Source organism: Girardinichthys multiradiatus, chromosome X, assembly GCF_021462225.1.
Source record: "Girardinichthys multiradiatus isolate DD_20200921_A chromosome X, DD_fGirMul_XY1, whole genome shotgun sequence".
Lineage (NCBI taxonomy): Eukaryota > Metazoa > Chordata > Actinopteri > Cyprinodontiformes > Goodeidae > Girardinichthys > Girardinichthys multiradiatus.
The window spans coordinates 22,488,569-22,507,957 of NC_061817.1; the positions used below are offsets into that span (position 1 = coordinate 22,488,569).

The following is a 19,389-nucleotide window of genomic DNA, read 5'->3' on the forward strand; positions in this document are numbered from 1 at the left end:
TAAACAAGCTGGATGGTCATGTATATTTAGAATAATATAATACATAATTTGCATGAGGCACTAAATATGAGGAAGTAAAAAGAAAAACGTAGTGAAGACTCACCAAAGTAGTCTGAGGGTCCGAGGCGTCCGACCTCCACATATTCCTCATTGTCAGATCTGCGCTGCAGAACAGAGGCTATTCCCTGCACACAGAGAAACAGAGAGGTGATTAGTTGTGGAAAAGAAAAGCAAAACACAGGAAAGAAAACAGGTGACAATGAGAAGAATATATGTTTGAAAAATGGCCAAACTGAGGAGGTTGAAAATCATCAGGAGAATTAGGCTGAGGGGAAAATTCCTTTGCTTCATAAGAACACAGGTGCATTGGATTTAGTCCTCCTCTCTGAGCGACGGACACCTGTTGAGTGGGACACACATGAGCAGGTTTATTCCAAGATGGGACGTAATAGAAAAATCAATTAGCTCTGCTGTGGTTCCTCCACTGGATTATAAACACAAACATCTAAGTCCACTTGGGGATGAAGTGAGTCAGCACTGTCTCCATCACAAAATCCTCTTAATCGGACTTCATCCGTTAACTGGAAACTGTTGTATTGTCCAACAAAGAAGAGCTTTAAGTCCTTAAATGACCCAAAACACTGCCTTGCACACACACACACACACACACACACACACACACATACATACATACACAAAAGCTCTGAACTAATATTAGGAAACACAGCATCAGAAAAAGCACAGATAATTTCAGCTTGGACACTAATAACTCCAGGCAATGCACATATTCACCATGCATTTTTGTTGCTGTGAGAAGCCTGTGTATGTGTGTTTGTGTGTGTGAGTCATCTAAAAAGCATAAGGAAAGGAAAATGATTCGGATTTGGATTGGGCCAACAAAGGATAAGTCCTGCAGCTGTTAGCAAACCTTATACTACATGCCTGAAGATGTATCGTTTTCCTCAATCTTCCAAACATATGTTTGAAGCCGTACTTTCCAAGCATATTCAGCGCTAATCTCGAAACATGCACCCAAGAGCTGCTGTAATTGATGGCAGGTAAAAAAGGAAAATCAGGAGGGGAACTTCCCGCTTGTCGTGGACTGCTTTACAAGACGGACTCGATTGTTCCAGCAATCCCTCAAACGTTTCTAATCCCTTTCTGCTTTCTTTGCTCCTGGTTGCTGACCAGGCTAATCATGCTAAATATGAATATAATGAGGCCTAATGAGAACCCCCCTCAAACTGCCAGCTACTCACTGCTGGCAGACAAAGGTGAGACTGTATTCAACAAAAGGATGTGTGTCACTCTGTGAGTTTTTACTAGAAATGAGCTGTGCAGAGTATTTCAAGCACAGAGTAATTTGCAAATGTCCTTTTCAAATAATTTCTGGAAAATCTGTGCAGTGATGCAGTTACCATGTTGACATGATGTAGAAAAGTGCATTTTGCTCTGGAGGAGGGGCTCTTTTGAATGCTTTCAAAACAACATCCCAAGTTGTCGCACAGATAAGACCATCACCTGAACGTAAAAAGAGCACAGCACAACCTACCAAGAAATGGCCGATAACTTAACTAACTGGCCAGGCAAGGAGAGTATTTATCAGAATTGCTGACAAGAGGCCCATGGTGACTCTGGATGAACTGCAGAGACCCACGGCTCAGGTGGAAAATCTGTCCACAGGACAACTATTAGTTGTGCACTGCACAAATGCTGTCTTTATGGAAGAGTGGCAAGAAGAAAGCCATTGTTAAAAGAAAACCATAAGAAGTGACATGACAACTAACTGTCATGCACTTGACAAATATGGCCCTTATGGAAAAATGGAAGGTGCTCTTGTCAGACTTGAACTTTTTGGCTTGAATGCTAAACACTCGGTGTGATTTACTTCACTGTAAACAGACTCCATAGTAAAACATGCTGGTGGCAGCATCATGGTGTAGGAATACTTTCCTTTAGCAGAGAGAAGGAAGAGGGTCAGTGTTGATGGGAAGATGAATGGAGTTAAACACAGGGAAACCCTGGAGGAAAATCTGTCAGAGGCTGCACAAGACTTGAGGCCGAGGGTTCACCTTCCAGCAAGATAATGAGCCTAAACATAGAGCCAGAGCTACAATAGAATGATTTAGTTCAAAGTGTGTTCATATGTTGATTCAGACAGAGTCCAGACATAAAACCAAGGAAGAATCTGTGGCAAGGTTTGCAAAATAGCTCAAGCTTCGTCAGGCTGGAAGGTGAACACTACAGTTCAAAGAATGGAGAAAATCTCCACTCACAAACTTAAAACCTTTATCCTTTTCTTGCACAATGCACCACTCTGTGTACGTCTCATAACATAGCAATACCAATAAAATGCACTGAGGTTTTTGGTTTTGATGGGACAAAATGTGAAGAAGATTTAAGGAGCATGAATATTTTAGCAAAAAATTAGAAAGTACTTATGAATAACTTTATCAACTTCTGTGTTGTGAATTTGTTCCCTTAAAAATAAAACAACAGTTGTTGAAAAATGATGAAATGATGAAATTAAGAATCAAATTTGATTTATACATTTTGTTACCTTAATTTCTTAAGTAAGAAGGTGATCAGCTACATACTTCGGTTGTGGTTGTGCTGCTCCTTATAATAGACAGCTGGTTGTGGTTTTGTTTATAGATTAAAACAAAAAATGGTTCATAGTTGCTGTTTATGATGCGAAAACAAAAATATTTTACCCACTAAATCTAGGATGAATCTCTTTCTAGTATAATTCACATTTATTGTTTTTTTTTACCTCAGCCAAGCACTAGTTTTGTAACTTATGAATTGCTTTTGTAGAATTGCAGTTGTTTTTCTTAACTAAAAGAAATGTGAATAAGCTACAAAGTAGCACTGCCGTGTTTACAACCAGTGTAATACTCTCGTTTCCATTCATGTCCAAACAAAGAGACTGAGACAGCACAGCACTGCAACAACCGTTGTTCATGAACAGGCCTCATCCAGTGTGGTCCAGATAACCATCTCATACTGTACCACCTCAGGGGGGAGTGCTCTGCTCCACAGATATTTCTTTTATAAACATTTAAGAGCTTCGCTTGCATAACAAAGGCTGCTGCAGACTGCTGACAAAGAAAGACAGCAGGAGAGGTCAGGCATAAAGGAAAACAAACAAAAAATATGCGTGAATCACAGGTCAATACATAGTTTATGCCAATGAAAGAAGAGACAAGCAGTCATCTGTCCCTCAGCAGGTACTTTATCACAATCCATGCACAGAAATACATATTCACATGCATCAGCACTTAAATAAATATACCAGAGGCCGAAGGTAATGAATCAACTTGGGATGACAAGTCAAAATGTAACAGCTTGCTTGTATGAGAAGCACTGGAACGCCAACGTGCTCAGAGAAACACAGACAGAGGCACAGGCCACAATGGAGAAAGGCGATATCCGGAATAGCCTGTTCATGGGGCCACCCAGCACCAAGAGTGTCTGCAGCTTCTCATTCAAACACACACACATCCACACAGCTCACAGACTGCTAACAACCCCATTTCTAACTGAATTTACTTTCTTACATCCACACCTGAGGGGTACGCTAAAGCAAAAATGGTTGAACTCAGTTAGGACCTGTTTACCGTCCTTCAAACCATCTTATTATTTGAAAAAAAAACCTCAGGTAATAATGACCTTATTTATTAACTCCATTGATCTGCACTCACTTAAAGCAGGCATCAGCTGAACAGCACCTCAGGAAACAGGTTTTGGATACAGACGAACAGCAGATGATATATGCTGTTGAAAATCCACAGAGGGTCTTTGTTCAGTGTGACCCACAGGGCCCCTTTAAGTCCCGTCAGTGTGATTACTCTTGTGGGAGGTCAAAAGACAAATTTGAGACAGCTTATGAAATACTGTTTAGACTGATTAGTGGGGGAGATGAGAGCTAATATATAAGCAGAGAAGATGACTTCATGACTTGTATCCTAACAATATTTAAAAGAGAAATGTTTTCTGTAATCAAATAACTGCATGGCACATATTAAACAGTAAAATAAACAATATAGTACATATAATATCACATTACAACCACAAACTTCAGGATATTTTATGAGAATTTTACACAAACTGGTGTTCATGTGAGTTCAAGACACTGTGTGTGGTAGGAAACACCACCCCCACAATGAAACACAGTGGTGGCCGCATCATGCTGTGGAGATGCTTTGTTGTGAGGGTGGTCGGAGTTGATTCTAAGATGGATGGAAAAAAAGTTGAGACTGGGGTGGAGGTTCAACTCCCAGTGGGACAACAACCTTAGCCATGCAGCCAGAACCTGTTTAGATCAAAGCTTGTTTAATTCAGAATCTGTGGCAAGACTCGAAAATGGCTGTTCACAGCTCAGAAGATATGAGGACGTGGAATAAAAATAGGACTTGCATTTTAACTTTAAAAAATAATTTTTACCTACTCATTATTTTGATATTCATAATAAATAAATAATTTGGCAGCATGGCAGGTATAAAGCACAAAAACACAGTGCCTTGCAAATGTATTCCTAACCCTTTAGATCATCCACATTTTTCACATCACAAACACCTCTTACAGGTTTTCTTCCAGGACTTCCAGATCTATCTTCACTCTGACCAGATTTCCTGTCCCTGCTGAAGACAGGCATCACCACAGCATAATGCTGCCGTTGTCATGTTTCACATTTGGAGGGTGTTATTAGAAGTGTTTGTTTTCAGCCACTTATAGCATTTTGCATGTAGTCCAAAAAGTTTTTTTTTTTTAAACATGCTTGCTGTGTCCTTCTTATTACAGTCTCTTTAATAAAATCGACATTTGGCGAGGGCATGGCTAAAATTTGCTCCTGAAGGCAATTTCTCTGAGCTTTTGATCCCTTCAGAGTTACCATAAGCCTCTTATTTGCTCATTTTATTAATGCTCTCCTTGTTAGAGGGGGTCAGACATGTCTTGGTACATTTGCAGTTGTGTCACCTGACAACCCAAAGCTTTTATATGTTTTATAAGAATTTTATGTGACTAATCAAAGTAGTATGTAAGGATAAGGACACATAGTTCCCACATTTTTTACAAATATAATTCTGAAAATGTGGCATGGATTTGCATTCAGCCCCTTTTACTCTGATACCCCTAAATAAAACCAACAAGCCAGCTAATTAGTAAATAAAGTGTATCTGTATAATTTCATCTTCATTTAAATACAGGATGATTTCTGACTTATTTGTTTGGTGTTATAACAAACAAATACTTTTGTTGTACTGATTTTTTCTACATGTCTTCATTTCTATTAAATGTTTTGTTGTGTTTTTTCAGTTCTAAAATAACAAGCCTTGCATTTATGACCTGGAGGTAAAAGGAGAAGAAGAATAAGAAAGGAAGCAGAACCAGTTGATGTTAAGAAGGCTGAGATCCGTCACCTCTTGGCCCTCAGAGCCTGAGAGGGCTTGTTTGTACAGTATGAGAATAAAATGTAAACATATCACTTTTCAATAAGGCCTTAATCCTCCATCCAGGCCAAAAAAATGTCTCTAATGTCTCTATGCGCTCCTTTTTTTAAGCAGAATGTATTTAGTGATGGGGTTTTTCTGCAGCTGATCCACCAATAACAGACAAACTAACAAAAATAGTGAGAGGAGACAGATCAGGACACAAGGGAAATATGAGCAAATACATCTCAATCATATATATTGTAATGACAACCTTGAGGGATGTGAAATAAATCTGTGCACATGAAACTAAATTGCAAACAGGGAGAAGATGGCGAGACTGCACGAAGCTTTACTTGCAGTTACTCACACTTTTAAAATCCTCCTTTCCCTCATTTCTTTTGTGGTCTGCCCACATGTGCTGCTCTCCTTTACTCATCTTTTTCTGCCTATGCCTCAGTTTGTCTTCCTCTCTCTCTCGTCTCCCTCCCAGGAGGTTGAGTCTCCTGACCCCGTGTGAAAGTCAGCAACACGCATTCCAGCCCAGTCCACTGCGCTCTGGGAAAGTCGGGCTGCCATGAGACATGAGCTTACAGACAGAACTGAACTGCTACTGGTGCAAAAATAAGTGGAAAAACAGTGGGTGTGTGCAGGGCAGAAAGATTTAAAGCAGGAAACTGTAATGATTCTTGTATAAAAAGTAGTCATGCTCCTTCACGATAAGAGGGGCTGATTTGTGATAAGCACAAGCTAAGACTTGTTTGCTGAATCGTAAAATGCCTTCCCTCTTTGCTCCCATTTTATCTCCATCTTCTACTCTCAACAGCCCACAGCATATTTTTCCATAATTTTCCCCTTTTAGCATGCTCAAACTCTCAAATTGGTGAGTAATGCAATTTCCATTTTCTGCAGAATCAAATTGACCTCTGAAGAATGTCTGCAGCTAAATTTGGAAAGCCTTCCACATGACCAACTGGTTAAATACAATGCTAGAAAGTTTGCTTAAGTCTGCTTAAAACTTCATAAATATTGTCACATTACAAACACGAACGTCAATGAAATTTATTGGCATTTTAAGTGATTGATTAACGCAAAGCGGGGCATACAGTAATTGTAGGGTGTCAGGAAAAGGATGTTTTTACTGATAAAAGTCATAAAATTATGCTGCACATATGTAGACAGCCCCTCTGAGAAAATACTTTCACTGCAATGTCTCTGCTCTCTTTGAACATCTACAGACTGAACATTCTGCCCATTCTCCTTTGCAAAAATGGCTCATGTTCATTCAGGTTGTAAGGACAGCATTTTTAAAAATACATTTCCACCTGTTGCCACAGATTCCCAGTTACATTTAGATCTGGATTTTGACTGGGTCATTCTAACAGATGAATGTGTTTTAATCGGAACTATTCCATACTAGCCCTGGCTGTATTTCTCTTGTCCTGCAGTAAAGTGAATCTCCGCCCCGGTCGTAAGTCTTTTGCAGCCTCTAACAAGTTTCCTTTCTGGATTGCCCTGTAATTAGCTCTATCCATCTTCCCATTAGCTCTGATCAACTTTCCCTGCCCACGCACAAGTATCCCCACACTAGGATCCCCGTGATGTTGCCACCACCATGTTTAACAGGAGGTATGGGGTGCTCAGGGTGATTTGCAGGATTGAGGGACCAATAGTTGTCCTGTCTACAGATTCTCCCACCAGATTTGCAGCTCCTCCAGAGTTACCTTTGGTCTATAACAGTGTTTTTCAACTATGGTCCTCGAGGCATACCGCCCTGCATGTTTTAGATGTTTCCTTGCATTCGCACGTTTCACATATTTCAGCTGAAGCAGATGCCTGTGCTGAATTCCTATTAAAGGGTAATTAATAGGCTTTGGCTGAACTGCAATCACCCAAATCAGGTGTGCTGAAGCAGAGAAACATCTAAAACATGCAGGTCAGTGTGCCTTGATTACCTGGGTTGACAAACACTGGTATATCACATAAAATCCTAACAAAACACATGGACATTTGTGTATAATGTATAATGTGTAACTAATGTCAAATGTGGCAAAATGTGAGGAATTCAGAAGGCACTTTACAAAGTTCTATCTAGATGCTATGAAATGTTCTCTATCTTATTGAAGCGATGACCTTCAGTTGCAAAGAACAACAGAGATGCGTAGAAATGAGTAATGAGAATGTTTAACAGAACCAATATGTATAAAAAGTCTATTAGTAAAGTTGAATTAAAACAAAATTCACCTGATTCACATCATTTTACAGATCTCTGATGGCTGATCACGCCTGGTAATTTTTTACATTTTATTTTGGCACTAGTGCTCTTCATATAAAGTGGGTAAGATGGGAAAACAATTTATAGTTGCTTGATTTATTGTGTGTGATAACGCCCTGCTAACTTTATTTTATGCTCCTCCAAGGCTGGATTCCCCCCTTTGTTTGGTTTCTTCTTCTGTGTGTCACTTTCAGTGACATCCAGGGTGTTGATCATTAGGGAAATTGGTTATTGTTGCTACACAGTCAGTTCTGCATGCTTAAGTAATTCTGCTGTCAGGCAATCTTTGTAATTCTGATGGCTGGACTGGAGCCAAAGACAAATACAAGTCAGTGTCCAGATCAGACTTGGAATATTATGGCGACATTTAAATGTCCTGGACTGACCTGTGGTGAACAACCATGCAGAGGGTGAAAAAGCAGTCTCAGTCTTTTAGAAAGAAGATTGTAGCAGCTAATGAGTCTTGTAAGAAACCTAAAGAGTTGTCAAAATAATTTTAAAGAAACCATTCCACTGTATAGAAAACAGTCTGCAAGTGGAGGATATTCAAAACAACTGCTAACATGGTCAACCAAGCAACTTCCCCCTGGGAGCTACCTGGAAGATGCTGAAAGAAGTCTCCAAAAACCCTTAACTGTCATTATGGCACCTACAGCATGCTCTTGCTACTCTTGATTCACAAGTGTGTGCCTCTACAAAGAGACAGCACAATTTCAAGTTTCCATTTTCTATACCTGCTTCTTCTGTACAGGGTCGAGAGGGAGCTGGTGCCTATCTCCCGCAGTCTACAGGCAAGAGGCGGGGTACACTCTGGACAGGTCACCAGTCCATCGCAGGGCAACACAGAGACACAAAGGACAAACAAGCACGCACACTCCCATTCACACCTAAGGGCAATTTTTAGAGAGACCAATTAACCTAACGGTCATGTTTTTGGACTGTAACAGGAAGCTGGAGTACCCGAAAAGAACCCACGTATGCACGGGAAGAACATGTAAACTCCATGCAGAAAGGGAGTTGAACCCAGGAACTTCTTGCTGCAAGGCAACAATACTACCAACTGCGCCACATTTAAAAAAAAACAAAAAAAACCAGCCAGACCGTTTTAATGTCAGAGAACATAGATAAAGAACACTACTTCTAGAATAATGTTCTTTGGATAGATGAGTGTAAAACTGAATTATTTAGACACCTGAACAGAGGACATGATGGGCTTGATCCAAATTCAAGAAAAGAACCTTATACTAACTATGAAGCATAGAGGTGGAAGTATCATGGTTGCTTGCTGCAGCAAGATCAGGCCAGCTCAGCAAGTCAAAGCCAACGAGGATCTCACTGAACTCATTTCAGTCAAAGGGAGTTTGGCTACACACCCTACCCCTATTTAGAGGTAGGGTTAGGACACACATTTTTAGGGTTCCAAGCCCGCGGGTGCGGGCGCAGGCCATGCAAGGCATGGCCGTTCGCCTGCTCTCAGCGGAGCAGGGAACCCTATTGTTTTTGCTTAGTTTTTTCATTATTATTAGTATTATTATTCTCCGTTAAAAGTCGTTGGGCGCAAGAACCAGAAAATGCTGAAAAGAACCACCTAACAACTAGGGGATGATATTACAGTGCCTTGCGAAAGTATTCGGCCCCCTTGAACTTTTCAACCTCTTGCCACATTTCAGGCTTCAAACATAAAGACATAAAATTCTAATTTTGTGAAGAATCAACAACAAGTGGGACACAATCGTGAAGTGGAATGAAATTTATTGGATGTGTCAAACGTTTTTAACAAATAAAAAACTGAAAAGTGGGGCGTGCAATATTATTAGGCCCCCTTGCGTTAATACTTTGTAGCGCCACCCTTTGCTGCAATTACAGCTGCAAGTCGCTTGGGGTAAGTCTCTATCAGTTTTGCACATTGAGAGACTGAAATTCTTGCCCATTCTTCCTTGCAAAACAGCTCGACCTCAGTGAGGTTGGATGGAGAGCGTTCGTGAACAGCAGTCTTCAGCTCTTTCCACAGATTCTCGATTGGATTCAGGTCTGAACTTTGACTTGGCCATTCCAACACCTGGATTCGTTTATTTGTGAACCATTACATTGTAGATTTGGCTTCATGTTTTGGATCATTGTCTTGTTGGAAGATAAATCTCCGTCCCAGTCTCAGGTCTCTTGCAGACTCCAACAGGCTTTCTTCCAGAATGGTCCTGTATTTGGCTCCATCCATCTTCCCATCAATTTTGACCATCTTCCCTGTTCCTGCTGATGAAAAGCAGGCCCAAACCATGATGCTGCCACCACCATGTTTGACAGTGGGGATGGTGTGTTCAGGGTTATGAGCTGTGTTGCTTTTACGCCAAACATATCGTTTTGCATTGTGGCCAAACAGTTTGATTTTGGTTCCATCTGACCAGAGCACCTTCGTCCACATGTTTGGTGCGTCTCCCAGGTGGCTTGTGGCAAACTTTAAACGAGACTTTTTATGGATATCTTTGAGAAATTGCTTTCTTCTTGCCACTCTACCATAAAGGCCAGATTTGTGCAGTGTACGACCGATTGTTGTCCTATGGACAGACTCTCCCACCTCAGCTGTAGATCTCTGCAGTTCATCCAGAGTGATCATGGGCCTCTTGGCTGCATCTCTGATCAGTCTTCTCCTTGTTCGAGATGAGAGTTTAGAGGGACGGCCAGGTCTTGGTAGATTTGCAGTGGTCTGATACTCCTTCCATTTCAATATGATTACTTGCACAGTGCTCCTTGGGTTGTTTAAAGCTTGGAAAATCTTTTTGTATCCAAATCCGGCTTTAAACGTCTCCACAACAGTATCTCGGACCTGCCTGGTGTTTTCCTTGGTCTTCATGATGCTCTCTGCACTTTGAACAGAACCCTGAGACTATCACAGAGCAGGTGCATTTATACGGAGACTTGATTACACACAGGTGGATTCTATTTATCATCATCAGTCATTTGGGACAACATTGGATCATTCAGAGATCCTCACTGAACTTCTGGAGTGAGTTTGCTGCACTGAAAGTAAAGGGGCCGAATAGTATTGCACGCCACACTTTTCAGTTTTTTATTTGTTAAAAAAGTTTGACACATCCAATAAATTTAATTCCACTTCACAATTGTGTCCCACTTGTTGTTAATTCTTCACAAAAAATTAGAATTTTATATCTTTATGTTTGAAGCCTGAAATGTGGCAAGAGGTTGAAAAGTTCAAGGGGACCGAATACTTTCGCAAGACACTGTACGTATGACAACGCGTTTGGGATAATAACTTCCAAACCGTAAGTCCCACACTCCAAAGTTTTATATCACCTTGTTCCTTGGATGATTCTGCATCACTTTGTAATTGGCCACGCCCACTTCTGCCTTACTAGATTTTTTGCTACGTCACGACAAAGGCAAAATCTATTTTCCACAACTCCTCCTACATTTTGAGCTCAATCAAGATAAAACTTTGTACATACCATTTACAGAGTTAGCGGGACACAATGGTATAAAAATCTTTGTCAAATGTTCGAAAGTTGTTAAAGCTACAGTACAGACCAAAAGTTTGGACACACCTTCTCATTTAAAGAGTTGTCTTTATTTTCATGACTATGAATATTGTAGCTTCACACTGAAGGCATCAAAACTATGAATTAACACATGTGGAATTATATACTGAACAAAAAAGTGTGAAACAACTGAAAATATGTCTTATATTCTAGGTTCTTCAAAGTAGCCACCTTTTTCTTTGATTACTGCTCCTCACACTCTTGGCATTCTGTTGATGAGCTTCAAGAGGTAGTCACCTGAAATGGTTTTCACTTCACCGGTGTGCCCTGTCAGGTTTAATAAGTGGGATTTCAAGCCTTATAAATGGGGTTGGGACCATCAGTTGTGTTGTGCAGGAGGTGGATACAGTACACAGCTGATAGTCCTACTGAATAAACTGTTAGAATTTGTATTATGGCAAGAAAAAGAAGCTAAGTAAAGAAAAACGAGTGGCCGTCATTACTTTAAGAAACGAAGGTCAGTCAGTCCGAACAATTGGGAAAACTTTGAAAGTGAAGACCAAGGAAAGGAAGACCAAGAGTCACCGCTGCTGCGGATGATAAGTTTATCCGAGTCACCAGCCTCAGAAATCGCAGGTTAACAGCAGCTCAGATTAGAGAACAGGTCAATGCCACACAGAGTTCTAGCAGCAGACACATCTCTAGAACAACTGTTAAGAGGAGACTGTGTGAATCAGGCCTTCATGGTAAAATAGCTGCTAGGAAACCACTGCTGAGGACAGGCAACAAGCAGAAGAGACTTGTTTGGGCTAAAGAACACAAGAAATGGACATTAGACCAGTGGAAATCTGTGCTTTGGTCTGATGAGTCTAGTTTGAGATCTTTGGTTCCAACCACCGTGTCTTTGTGCGGCGCAGAAGAGGTGAACGGATGGACTCTACATGCCTGGTTCCCACCATGAAGCATGGAGGAGGAGGTGTGATGGTGCGGGGGTGCTTTGCTGGTGACACTGTTGGGGATTTATTCAAAATTGAAGGCATACTGAACCAGCATGGCTACCACAGCATCTTGCAGCGGCATGCTATTCCATCCGGTTTGCGTTTAGTTGGACCATCATTTATTTTTCAACAGGACAATGACCCCAAACACACCTCCAGGCTGTGTAAGGGCTATTTGACCAAGAAGGAGAGTGATGGGGTGCTGCGCCAGATGACCTGGCCTCCACAGTCACCGGACCTGAACCCAATCAAGATGGTTTGGGTTGAGCTGGACCGCAAAGTGAAGGCAAAAGGGCCAACAAGTGCTAAGCATCTCTGGGAACTCCTTCAAGACTGTTGGAAAACCATTTCAGGTGACTACTTCTTGAAGCTCATCAACAGAATGCCAAGAGTGTGCGGAGCAGTAATCAAAGAAAAAGGTGGCTACTTTGAAGAACCTAGAATATAAGACATATTTTCAGTTGTTTCACACTTTTTTGTTCAATATATAATTCCACATGTGTTAATTCATAGTTTTGATGCCTTCAGTGTGAAGCTACAATATTCATAGTCATGAAAATAAAGACAACTCTTTGAATGAGAAGGTGTGTCCAAACCTTTGGTCTGTACTGTACATGCGGACAAACTTTATTTGTGTACTAGCACAAAAGTTAATTGACTATATCTCTGCCATATTTAATGATTTCCAAACAAGATTGGAGAACCTGATAGAGAATGAGATATTGTGCCTATACATTGAGTTTGATACACATTAAATAATAGGGGGCGCTATAGGCACCAGAAGTTTATATCTGCATAACAGATTGATGGATTGACACGCAACTTGGTCCATATGCTCAAGACCTTGACCTCAGGACATACTTTTAATATGATTAAAAAGTGGGCGTGGCTTATATGATATCTCACATTTGACCTATGAACTCAGTGAATTTGAAAGATTTTTTGGGGGAAATTACAGATCATTTGCAGAATTGTGCTACCTAGGTACATGAAAAAAAATTGTAGGTTTCACCACTAGATGGCGTTGTTACAACGTAAAATGCGTTTCTGTGATTATCTCTGAAACTGTTGCTTGCAGAGACTAAATCTCAATTCCTGGATGTTCTTTGATTCATTCTTAATCATGTGAGTTTTGAAAAAAAATCATAGTTATGCTAATTAGCAACAATGTTGCGTAATATGCGAAACCTATTTTCATTAACTCCTCCTTAGGGGCAAGGCCAATCAAAGCGAAACTGGGCCTGGTAAGACTGCAGACATAGTCGACAAGACGATATGGAACGGATTTCAAAATTATTTTTTGGTTTCCGAATTATATGCAATCAAGTTTTTTTGGCCCAACTTGAAAATAGATTAAGATGTACAAATAATTTTCATACCAGTAGTGCATAAGGTCAAACTGTACGTATGTACTCATTTTCAGAGGGATCTAAGCCTAGGGGTCGCTATAAGCAAGATAAATTTATATAGCCAAAATGGCTGAATGGATTTTGATAAAATTTGGTACATTTCTTCAGGATACCACCTAGAGAATATGTTATCAATATGGTAATGATTGGGCAAAGTGGGTGTGGCTTATGTGCAAAAACTTACCTCCGACCCTTCACTTATAAAGAAATTCCCCAAAAATCACTCATGGTACCTAGAGAGCCCAAACCTTCAGGATATGTTCTGTGATGTAAGTGAGTGCGACAGGGCAATAGTCATTGATCTGAAGGCATTTTCAGTTATGATCTGAAAATGCCTTCAGATCATAACTGCTTGCAGTTCTAATTGTATATATATTTTGTTTAACTAGTAAAACAAAGATGATTTATGGAGTTATTCTAAATAAAATCTATTTCTTTCCAAGAGACAAATAAACAACAAGATTACACATTGAGAAGTAAATATTTGTTTTGAAAGAACTGAATATTTAATAAGGTTTCTTATTTTTTTCCACATTACTTTATTATCATCAATAATATTGCACCGCACTGTGTGAACTGCAGTATTTCTCTCAAGCTTTTGGATGGAGTCCCACTGTAGCAGATGCTCACGTCTGAGAGGGCCGTGCCCATATTGCTAAAGGTCAAAATGGGTGTTGGAAGCAATAATATCACAGTCCAATTTTCTAATATCATGCAGTCCTACTCAACAGTATTTCTATATTAAAGCCAATTTTTTTACACTAAACATATGGAGAATAATTAGTTTATTCAGTTCAGACAATAATCATTGTTACACATGTGGCTCTTTGGAAAAATTATTTTCCCACCCCAGGTCCAGATACATTAGGGTTAAAGGAAGGCATAGCGATGAGAGTGAAAAGATGAATGAAAGAGATGTAGGAGTGTTGTGTAGAAAGGGTACAGGTAAAGAAAAACAATCAAACTCAGGGATTAAAACTGACACATTATTTAACCTCCATCATATACAGTGGCTTGTAAAAGTATTCATACCCTTTGAACATTTCCACATAGTCACATTACAACCACAAACATAAAAATATTTAATGGGATTTTATGTGAAAGACCAACACAAAGTGGTATACAATTGTGAAGTGGAAAGAAAATTATACATGATTTAAAAAAAGTTTTACAAATAAAAAACTGAAAAGTGTGGTGTGCAAAAGTAATCAGCACCATTTACTCTGAGTGCAACCAATTGCCTTCAGAAGTTGCCTGATGATTGCTAATGACTAAATAGAGTCCACCTGTGTGTAATCCAATCTCAGTACAAATACAGCTGCTCTGTGACAGTCTCAGAGGTTGGTTAAGAGAATAGTGGGGAGCAAATAGCATCATGAAGTCCAAGGAACACACCAGAAAGGTAAGAAATATAGTTGTGGACAGGTTTAAAGCAGGCTTAGGCTATAAAAAGATTTCTCAAGCTTTAAACATCTCACAGAGTACTGTTCAATCCATTATCCAGAGATGGAAAGGGTATAGCATAACTGTAAACCTACCAAGGATTGGTAGAAAACCTGTTTGAGTCTGCAAAAGACTTGAGACTAGGGCTGCAACTAACGATTTTAATAATCGCCTAATCTGTCGATTATTTTTACGATTAATCGGTTTTTATTATTAATTTTTATTAGCCTTTATTTCCCCAAATATTAAGAACACATTTTTATTACAATAAAGGAAAACACAAGAGAATTGTGCAGTTCACAGCAATTTATTTAACTCAGTTTAGGAAAGAACAAATGAGCTCAACAGTGTAAAATATGTTCATTTTTAGACATAAAATACAAAAATGGGGTAGAATACCGGTATTCAACTCCGACATGCTTTCGTCTCAGATGTTCATGTAGAGAAGTTGTGCTTCCGTGCCATGCCAGACCGTTTTTGCATATCTTGGAGGTCACTCATCTTTTTACTGCATCTAGGGTGAAGTGCTCCCATACTTTTGAGTTCTTTGTTCGTGTTTTTTCTTCTGTTTTCTCGTTTGTCCCCGTTTTCTTCCGTAACTTTTCGTGGTCAGCCATCTAGCTTAGTGCAAATGTGTTTGTGCTGCATATAGATCCATGCGTGTGGAACATCATGCAAAACAAGGCCAACTATTAGCTGATTTCTTCTTCTCTAACCAGCGTTCGGTGGCTCATTACTGCCACACATTGGCCACAAATGTAACAGATTGTGTTAAAAAATAGGCTGCATACGGCAAGACGTGATTACAAAGCAACTAATCGATGACTAAATTAGTTGACAACCATTTTAATAATTGATTTTAATCGATTAAATCGATTAGTTGTTTCAGCTCTACTTGAGACTGGGGCGGAGGTTCACCTTCCAGCAGGACAACGACCTTAAACATAAAGCCAGGGCTACTATGGAATGGTTTAAAACAAAACATATTCATGTTAACTTTATCCCTGACCTGTCTGGTGTGTTCCTTGGACTTCAAGATGCTGTTTGCTCCGCAATATTCTCTTAATCAACCTCTGAGGCTGTCACAGAGCCGCTGTATTTGTACTGAGATTAGATTACACACAGGTGGACTCTATTTAGTCATTAGCAATCATCAGGCAACTTCTGAAGGCAATTGTTGCACTCAGAGTAAAGGGAACTGAATACCTTTGCACACCGCACTTCTCAGTTTTTATTTGTAAAAAAAATGTTTAAATCATGTATGATTTTCTTTCCACTTCAGAATTGTATACCACTTTGTGTTGGTCTCATAAAATTCAAATAAAATATATTTATGTTTATGGTTGTAACACAAACATAAATTTGTTTGTGGTTGTAACAATATGTGGAAAGGTTCAAAGGGTATGAATACTTTTATAAGCTGCTGTATTTCCACTCCCTAATTTTACACACTGTAATCAGAAGAATGCTAAGAAGAAATCCTGACGGACGCAGACATTAATTGACGTGGGACAAGAGAACAGCAGCCGGGTTTCCCTTCATCAGCCCTCCAGACAGAATCCTCCTGGCCTGACCCTGGTGAAAGCTATATAAGTATGGAGTTAATCAAAAGTGTGTTAGGATGACAGGCAGGGGGCCCTCTATGAAGCCGTGCCAGGGGCCCCTTTTCCACAAGGCCAGCAGTGTAAGGGGGGCGGACTTTGGACAGAAATTGTGGTTGAGGGGTGTGGCAGGTAATTTGTCTGCTGGTGGCAATAAACTAAAATCAGTTCTGAGGTCAGCAAAGGCCCCTCCACAGCTTTGGCTTGATGACATGAGCATCAGCCCAGCTGATTACACATTAAAGGAAATGTGACAACACATGGAAATTAGCCAACATACTGGCATTACATGATCAATCTTACCTCTGTAATGATGAAGAAGTCGTCTCCAGGCTCTCCCTGCACCACGATCTTCTCCCCATCCTCAAACTGAACAGGCTCCAGAGCATCAGCCACAGTCAAGCGCTCCCACTTATCCAAAGACTCTGTAAATGAAGGACATTAAACTGTAAAATAGTGAATTGCACAAACTCATATATATACAGTATATTTTTCATGTTAACACAGGCTGTCTCATGGTTCTCCAGGGAGGTGGTTGAGATAAATCCCATTCTAGGCTAATCCGGTTATTCATCAGGAACCATTTCAATTCAGATCCTTTTACTACTCCTTCATTTCATGGAGTCCCAGGGAGCTTAAACACCTTAAAATTGAGCCCTAAATGTGTTCTGCTTACGCTGGCTTGTAGTGACAGAGATATAGTTTATCCCCAAAAAATATATTTGACACTATGAGAGATAGCCTGCTAAATACAATAAAAGTATTCAAACCTGGTGAACATTTTCTTATTTTGTCATGTTACAGCCACAAACTTTACTAGAATTGTATGTGATACACCAACTTTTGAACTAATAAAATCAGAAAACCACACATCCATTTGTGGTAAGATCCACAAATTTAGCTTGGAGAAAGCAATTGTGGAAAACAAAGATAGAAAAAGTGCTGTTTAAAGTTTCAAAAAAGCCACATATGGACTGCAAATATTCCGAATGTTATATGGCTGCATAATATTGGGAAAACATCACATTGCAGTATTATTGTTAAATATTGATTATCACAGTGTCCTCGCTGAGTTTTAGGTTGCAAGTCACCACAGTCTATAGCAGTTGAGGGCAGTGCAGTTCCATCCAAAAGGACAAATATATTACAAGAAAACAGAATTTGTATCGCATGAATGTCAGAAAGTTCTCTGGTCAGATGAGACCAAACATTTTATCTTTTGGTCACCATGCCTAATCACAGCATCAGCACAATGACACATGGTGGTGACACCATCATGCTGAGGGGATGCTTTTCTTTATTAGACAGAGATGCAGGACGGACCGAAATATAGGAAAATCCTTGTAAATCTGTTATCTAAAGCAAGCTATGATAAAATTACGCTAATTAAATAAAACTTCAGGTCTATTTAGTTGCTTTTACATCCAGTAGTTTAATGATGGTGGCTTATTATAATTAAATATTTCCTGAGCAGGATTTAATATTTACTGAATTAAGCCTGAAAAAGAAATCCACTCAAACTTGTATTAAAATCTTCTTTCAGTTTTTGGGAGATGTTTCAGATGCAGCTGGTTGGTCTTTCCAACTATCCAACCACAGAGACATTGGCGTGGTTAGCCCGAGATATTCCTAGAAGCTATTGGTTATTTCACAGAAACCGAAACGGATAGTTTCAAATCCTGGAAAAGAAATGCTTCAACCAAAAGAGGTTAAAGCCATGCAAAATTTGATGTTTAAGGAAGAAGGATCGCCCACTAACAACTGCGTATCTCCACACAGATGTTTGACCAGATGATCTCATCATTCTTTCACACTTCAGCAGATCAGTGTGGGCTAATCTTCCCCAGTCTTATCCATCTGCACGAGGAATGTGACTTATCTGCAACGAAAACACTCCTCATCCTCAGCTTTGTCTAGATGAAAAGATGATTCCCTGTTTTTATGTGACTAAGATGTAAGTTAGAGGTGTAAAACTGCAGCGGGATCTCTTTGTTTGGAAGCATTGTCTCCTGACGTGCTCACTAACTGATCCTGTTGTGTCTATTTAACTGTGTGTAAAACCGTGTATGCATTTAGGATTAACTAGGATCAGCCTGGTGGTTTGGAGGTGTCCAGTGTCCTCTCTGGTGGGGCCATGCTGTCTGCCGGACCCAGATGGATGTCTTCTGTCTGGCTGCAAACTAAAAGGCAGCAGGTCCAGTAGAGAGGTGGTCCTTAACGGCAAGGCAAGTAACACGATACAGAGATGTCTTGACTATAGGAGCTACAGTTTACGCTTCAGGGAGCCTGCGCCCACTTGGATCGCCTCGCTGTAAACATCCAGGGAACTTAGCGCTGGGATGTTGAAACCTGTTTAAGTGCGAGTGTGACAAACATTTGTTATTTCTCACTTCTCACCAAAACATCAAGGCCTTGCACCCAATTTCTTGGCTATCGCTGAAATCAAAGACAAACAAAACCACTCCCGCCCCCTGCCCCTCCTGCCTTTGACGGAGGGTGAGCAGAGTAGCAAAGCGGCGGAAAGAGGGGACTGAAGAGCGGTATTCCACTTCGACGAGGGAGGCGGGTTCTTTAATTCAAGCCTCAACAAAGCTGTCAAAAAGGGAGAAGAATAAAAAGAGAGCCGACTTCAGAGAGACAATCTCCTAAGTCCTGAATTGAGTGTATGTGTTTATTCACCCAGCTAATAACTCTGTACAGGGGGCACAGTCTTACTCTTTACACCGCACACACACGATCA

The 19,389-nt window shown here is 40.1% G+C and overlaps 1 protein-coding gene across 1 annotated transcript in view; it reads right to left on the bottom strand.

Annotated features, from left to right (window-relative positions):
- The window catches only part of LOC124863574 (cAMP-dependent protein kinase type I-beta regulatory subunit-like), a 105,682-nt gene that overhangs the window by 3,017 nt on the left and 83,276 nt on the right, over positions 1–19,389 (bottom strand). Inside the window, exons 9-10 of the mRNA XM_047358009.1 lie at positions 16,953–17,074; positions 104–185 (exon numbers count right to left, since the gene is read on the bottom strand). Of these exons, the coding sequence (XP_047213965.1) occupies positions 104–185; positions 16,953–17,074 (204 nt within the window). The remainder of the gene's footprint in view (positions 1–103; positions 186–16,952; positions 17,075–19,389) is intronic.